At 36.4% G+C, this 5,398-nt stretch overlaps 1 protein-coding gene across 1 annotated transcript in view; it reads left to right on the forward strand.

Annotated features, from left to right (window-relative positions):
- LOC103481314 (mucin-13-like) overlaps positions 1 to 5,398 on the forward strand; it is an 11,771-nt gene that overhangs the window by 2,806 nt on the left and 3,567 nt on the right. The window contains exons 3-15 of the mRNA XM_017310753.1: positions 6 to 59; positions 156 to 223; positions 266 to 448; positions 528 to 647; positions 1,947 to 2,053; positions 2,229 to 2,290; positions 2,406 to 2,563; positions 3,312 to 3,440; positions 3,516 to 3,558; positions 3,642 to 3,679; positions 4,676 to 4,763; positions 4,974 to 5,235; positions 5,327 to 5,398. The exon at positions 5,327 to 5,398 is cut by the window's right edge and continues 1 nt beyond it. Coding sequence (XP_017166242.1) covers positions 6 to 59; positions 156 to 223; positions 266 to 448; positions 528 to 647; positions 1,947 to 2,053; positions 2,229 to 2,290; positions 2,406 to 2,563; positions 3,312 to 3,440; positions 3,516 to 3,558; positions 3,642 to 3,679; positions 4,676 to 4,763; positions 4,974 to 5,235; positions 5,327 to 5,398 — 1,384 coding nt within the window. The remainder of the gene's footprint in view (positions 1 to 5; positions 60 to 155; positions 224 to 265; positions 449 to 527; positions 648 to 1,946; positions 2,054 to 2,228; positions 2,291 to 2,405; positions 2,564 to 3,311; positions 3,441 to 3,515; positions 3,559 to 3,641; positions 3,680 to 4,675; positions 4,764 to 4,973; positions 5,236 to 5,326) is intronic.

Consider the following 5,398-nt stretch of genomic DNA (forward strand, 5'->3'; position numbering starts at 1 on the left):
CCGACATCTGGACCAACCACAGACACTACACCAGATACAACACCGACCAAACCTCCGACATCTGGAACAACCACAGATGCTACAACAGCTTCAACACTGACAAAACCTCCGACATCTGGACCTACTACAGACACTACACCAGCTTCAACACAGACATCTGGACCAACCACAGACACTACACCAGTTTCAACACAGACATCTGGACCAACCACAGACACTACACCAGTTTCAACACAGACATCTGGACCAACCACAGACACTACACCAGCTTCAACACCGACAAAATCAACAACATCTGGACCAACCACAGAAACTACACCAGCTTCAACAGCTACTCCACAAACAGAAACTCCACCAACAAAGGGTCCAAGTCTTTCACCAAACACAGAATCTTTCTCAACGCAAGCTCCCTCCACAGCACCAGAACAAGGAACTACAGAACCTCCAAGTAATTCAGTTTCTTTGCAAATACATATAATATTTAGAAAGCACTAAGTTAAAATTGTCGTTTTGTCACAATTATCAAGGTGCATGTGCTTCCAACCCATGTCTCGGTGGAAGCACCTGTGAAGAACGTGCTCACCTGACTTACCTGTGCTTGTGTCTGGCTGGTGAATTTTATTATGAGAATCGAGGCTGTGAAAAGTGTGAGTATCTGAGGGTAAAGCAACATGCGAATATGCTTCTTCTTTTAGCTTAGTGTAGAAACCTGTGAAGCAAGACAGTATTGTACATTTTGTTGCAGCGTGTCACCAAAAATGACATATTATTCATAAACAGGCTTCTGAACTCTGTCCATTAAAGCAATAGAATCAGTTTTGGGGGGAGGGTGGGAGGTTTGAGCTCTTTTAACTTATATGAATTACCTAACATCACTAAAGCTACGTTAAAGAAGTAATTATCTATCCCTTGTTTCATTGTCTGTTTAAATGACTCAGATACAAGCATAAATTTAGAGCGTAAGTTGCTGCCCCCTGCTGATCATTGTGGGGATTTGTAAAGCGTTTCAAAGTAGACTCATCTAGAAAAAAAGAAATGTCAAAATAACGTGGATCTCAGTATAGTGGCTTGTAGGGCCAATTTAATTTAATTAACCTTCAATTAATATTTATGACTCTGAATCATAACTATGTCCTAGTTTAGAGCTTCAAACTAACAACTGAACAAAAAACTTCTCAAAATTTAATTTTGTACTCATGGTCATGATTATGAACTTCACATTTTTGACTGTAAATTAAATATCAAATTTGTATAGTAACATGGAAACTTGAAATTATTACTATGAAAGAAAAATATATAACTATTATGTTAATACTTTTATACTCAAAATTTTAGGTTTGACATAAAAAATGATGAAATTATGATTTTGAAACTAGATTATGACTGACAATCAATCCTGCCTATAAATCCCATAAGTATGACTTTTAAACACTTTTTTTATTTTAAAATACTGAATTCTACTTTGTTGTTTTTTTAATGCTGGCTATATGCTTTCTTAAGAACAATTATAATGTCCATCTTGTTTACGTTTTCTGTGGTATATACCCACCACAAAATTTGCTTATTTATATTTTGTATGTATTAAGAAACAAACTTCATATATACACTCCAACCATTAATCATTTTGAATCCTAAAGTTCATATGTGTTTTGTCCCTTTCAGTGTTAATGCTTTTAATTATACGGTTTGAAGTTAGATTTAGTAGCTGGTTTTCTAGCCATGATTTTATTTATTAAAATAAAATCTGTAGTAGTAGTAGTAGTAATAAGATATACCAGGTTAATAGTAACTTAACCAAATTAAYAGTAATGTAACTGGCTTTTTATAGATATTTCATTGAAAAATATGATACTGTGGTAAATGGTCATTTTAAAACATAAATTACTTAAATGTTTGTGTGGAATTTTTGTGGAAGTTTCTGACAATAACTTTGTTTTTCCAAATAGCCAAAGTTTTCCCTGGACTGCTACTATTGGAGACACCATATGATGACAAAATGGCCGACAAAACATCACAAATATTTAATGAGACTGCTAAAAAAATTACTGATGAGGTAAGCACTCCTTTTTCTTTCACTATATCTTATTTTGGCTCAAACATTGTACTTAAAACAATATTGGGGAGTAATGCTGGTGTCACCTGTATTGCACTTGATTAAATTAAAAGATATTTTGTTCTATGAGCCTAAACGCAACGCTGTTCACTAAAATGCTATTTTTAATACACAGATTGACAAACAGTTCAGAGGTGCAGAAAAGGGATACATTAGAGCTTTAGTGCTGGAGCTAAGGTAAGTTTCAGAGTCAAAACTGTATTTTCTATACATTAGTGAATATTTACAGTGTGACGTCAACTAATCCACTTTTTAGTACAATCTTCCTTAATTGTGACATTTTTCCACATAGGGAAAAAAAGCCAGCTCCGGTGAGGTCAAAGTCAAACGGGGTTGAAGCATCAATAGAAATAATCTATGAAGCAACTTCTGATATCACAGAAGCAGATGTAACAGAAACGATGGAAAAGGTCGCCTGTGAAACCTGTCCACTGGCAGGRAGTTTTCAAGGTGGGTTTTATACAAATATGTTCTTATTCTGCAGATTCTAGTCTAGTTTATGTTTCTCTTATTCTACATACAGTACGTTCATTACAGTTATCTTCCAGAATATCTGTTATATTACACACAAACCATTTCTTACACAAGAGTTTTGTCTTTGTATTTTTTTTTTGTTGCTACATACTTATTTTAAACATTCTCAACATGAATGGCACCACAACATGCACAAAATACCGTGTTTCCCCGAAAGTAAGACAGTGTCTTACTTTCTTTTTATCCTCAAAAGCCCCACTATGTCTTACTTTCGGGGTACGTCTTATATTGGAAAAAAATTGTCGAATTTTTTGTTTTAACCATAAAATTAACATTTATTAACAACCTGAACAGTATTGTATTCACCACAAAACAGTTTTATAAAAGGAAGTGCAGGGGACGGCGCGGTGACGTATGGAGWGGGGGACGGTGYGGACGTGGGCAGGAGGCGKCGCGCAGCCGTACTTTYGGRGTACGGCTTATATTAGCCGACCCCCCTGAAGCCCCCGATACGTCTTACAATCRGGGGTGTCTTACTATCRGGGAAACACGGTATATACATTTTTGTGCATTTTGTGCAGTGACACATTTCATGATTTCTGTAATGACTTCAAGTCTGAAGATGTTCACAAGAATTTAGCTATCAGTGATGTTCTTGATTATATGTGCATGTTCTGTCATGAGGTTTTCTGATCTCATCATCCTTTTTCTTTCCCAATTGAAGCCAAAGACGCTTGCAATCCCACTGTTTGTGACAAAACATCTTCAAACTGCATCCATACAAATGGCMTTTTGACATGCAAGTGTAACGACGGCTACATTACCACAAATTACACTGGCAGATTATGCGTGGGTAAGGATATTTAATATCAAGAGAGTTGAAATGTGTCACTGAGCACTAACTGTAGTGTAACTTTCTGTACTTTAGCATGTCCCGCTGGAAAGAAAGCTGAGAACGGCGAATGTAAATCGTAAGTCTATCGACCAAAGTATTTGGCTCCCTGTTTGTCTGCAAGTCCAACAGTTTTAAGTTTAACTACGTATTTTGTTTCAGATGTGGCTTTGGTCTTACTGGTTTTAACTGTACGGACAGTGAGTATGCAGAAGTGAAAGTTGAAGCATATTTGTCAAGATGTTAATTTTTTTGTTTTGGGTGGGGAACAAGCAGCATGCTTGGATTTGGTTTATTATCTAAATTCTGAGTTGGAGTGTCTTATAAAGGATCTGTTTGCAAAGCTGCACATTCAAAATACAGAATTCATGCTTCATACACAAAACAGATTCATTCAAAAATATTTAAGTTGCCCTGTTATTTGAAGCTTTTTATCCTCACAAGCCTGTTGTAGTCTACAAAATAATTCTCATATGTTACTGTATTTTCTGTTAAATTGACAGCAGCAATTTAACAGAAATTGGAAAAGCTGCTTAGCTGGTGTGTCATGTAGTCTGTAAAAAATACACCACTGTGAGAATTTTCAGATAATTTAAGGTTTTAACGTTCAAACTTAAGGTTCTTGAGGCTGATTCAGTTACATGCACCTTGTCATTTTCTAACTGTTTAACTTTCTGTGTCGTATATGCTTCTTAGCAGGAGAAGAGGTCTTCAACCTCAACAGGATTTTATTCTGGTATAATAAAATATAGATGAAAAAAAAACTTCAAGCAAATTAAATTATTTTTAGGCAAAAGACAGTCAAATTTCAGAATCAGGCCAATGACACAGAGAAGCTGAGGAATATATTTCTAATAGGAGTTAYAATGGGGGCACCAMATGTCTCAGGGTAGAGCCAGTCCTGACTTGGGCCTTTTGCTGCTTGTCTTTTCATTCTTTCTAGACTTTACTAGCTGTGCATCTATTGACAAAGGCCACTGGTGCCACAAAAAACCTTTTAAATAAGTTATCAAACTAATATGAACACAAACATAAACTAAAAAGTAGCTTAGTAGTTTGTTTTTTATGCAAGTGAATATTCCCTCTAATAAAATTTYAGATTGAAAAAATCTCTTAAATCTTCAAATTTGAAAAATTGCTATGTGATCCTGTAAAATCTGAGACTCATCATTGACGGCTTCTTTGTTGTTCGTTAGAATCGTTGTTGATCGCTGTGATCGTTTGCTCCATCCTTGGATTCCTGATGATTGTTGGGTTGATCGCTCAGCCATTTATAATAAAAAAGTAAGTTTGAATCCCGTTCATTCATCACCTTAGTGACTTTCATAATCATTTTGGTCTTGTATGTTTTTACTAAGCTGCTAGGTGTGCAAGGTCATTTTAAYGTTGGGTGGTTTACAAATTAATTGTAGATAACAATAGAAAGCTAGCTGCAAACACAACATACAGTAATAAGACAGATAGTTGCAGAACTCTGCGTTATTCTTTTTTCAGATTAAAGAAGAAAGACTCCAAGAGCAAAGAGGAAGACCTTTGGAAATCCAACCAATTCCCTTCCTTTGTCAAACCTCCACCGCCCTACAGCAGCACCAACGGGTCTTCCACCTGGGTCAAAGAACCAGCAAACAGTCTGGTAAATTCTGGGTTCCCTCGAATCCCACGGGCAAATACCAGCAGCAACTGGGGTAGCAAGACCAAYCTGGMGATGACTCCGAGCAACAGCCGACAAAACTTGGTTTCTTCAGGGATGAACTCGGTTGGTATATTTCKGCATGAAACGTCATATAGACAAACATCTATGCTTTATTCACTCATAAATCCTAATATTTTTTCCTTCTCTGCTGCAGCAATTCAACAGCGACCAAGATGATATGTTTTCATTCTCCCAGAGTCGACCCAAAGTCAACCCCTATGAGCAG

The sequence above is a fragment of the Poecilia reticulata genome, linkage group LG19 (genome assembly GCF_000633615.1).
Source record: "Poecilia reticulata strain Guanapo linkage group LG19, Guppy_female_1.0+MT, whole genome shotgun sequence".
In the NCBI taxonomy this organism is placed as follows: Eukaryota; Metazoa; Chordata; class Actinopteri; order Cyprinodontiformes; family Poeciliidae; genus Poecilia; species Poecilia reticulata.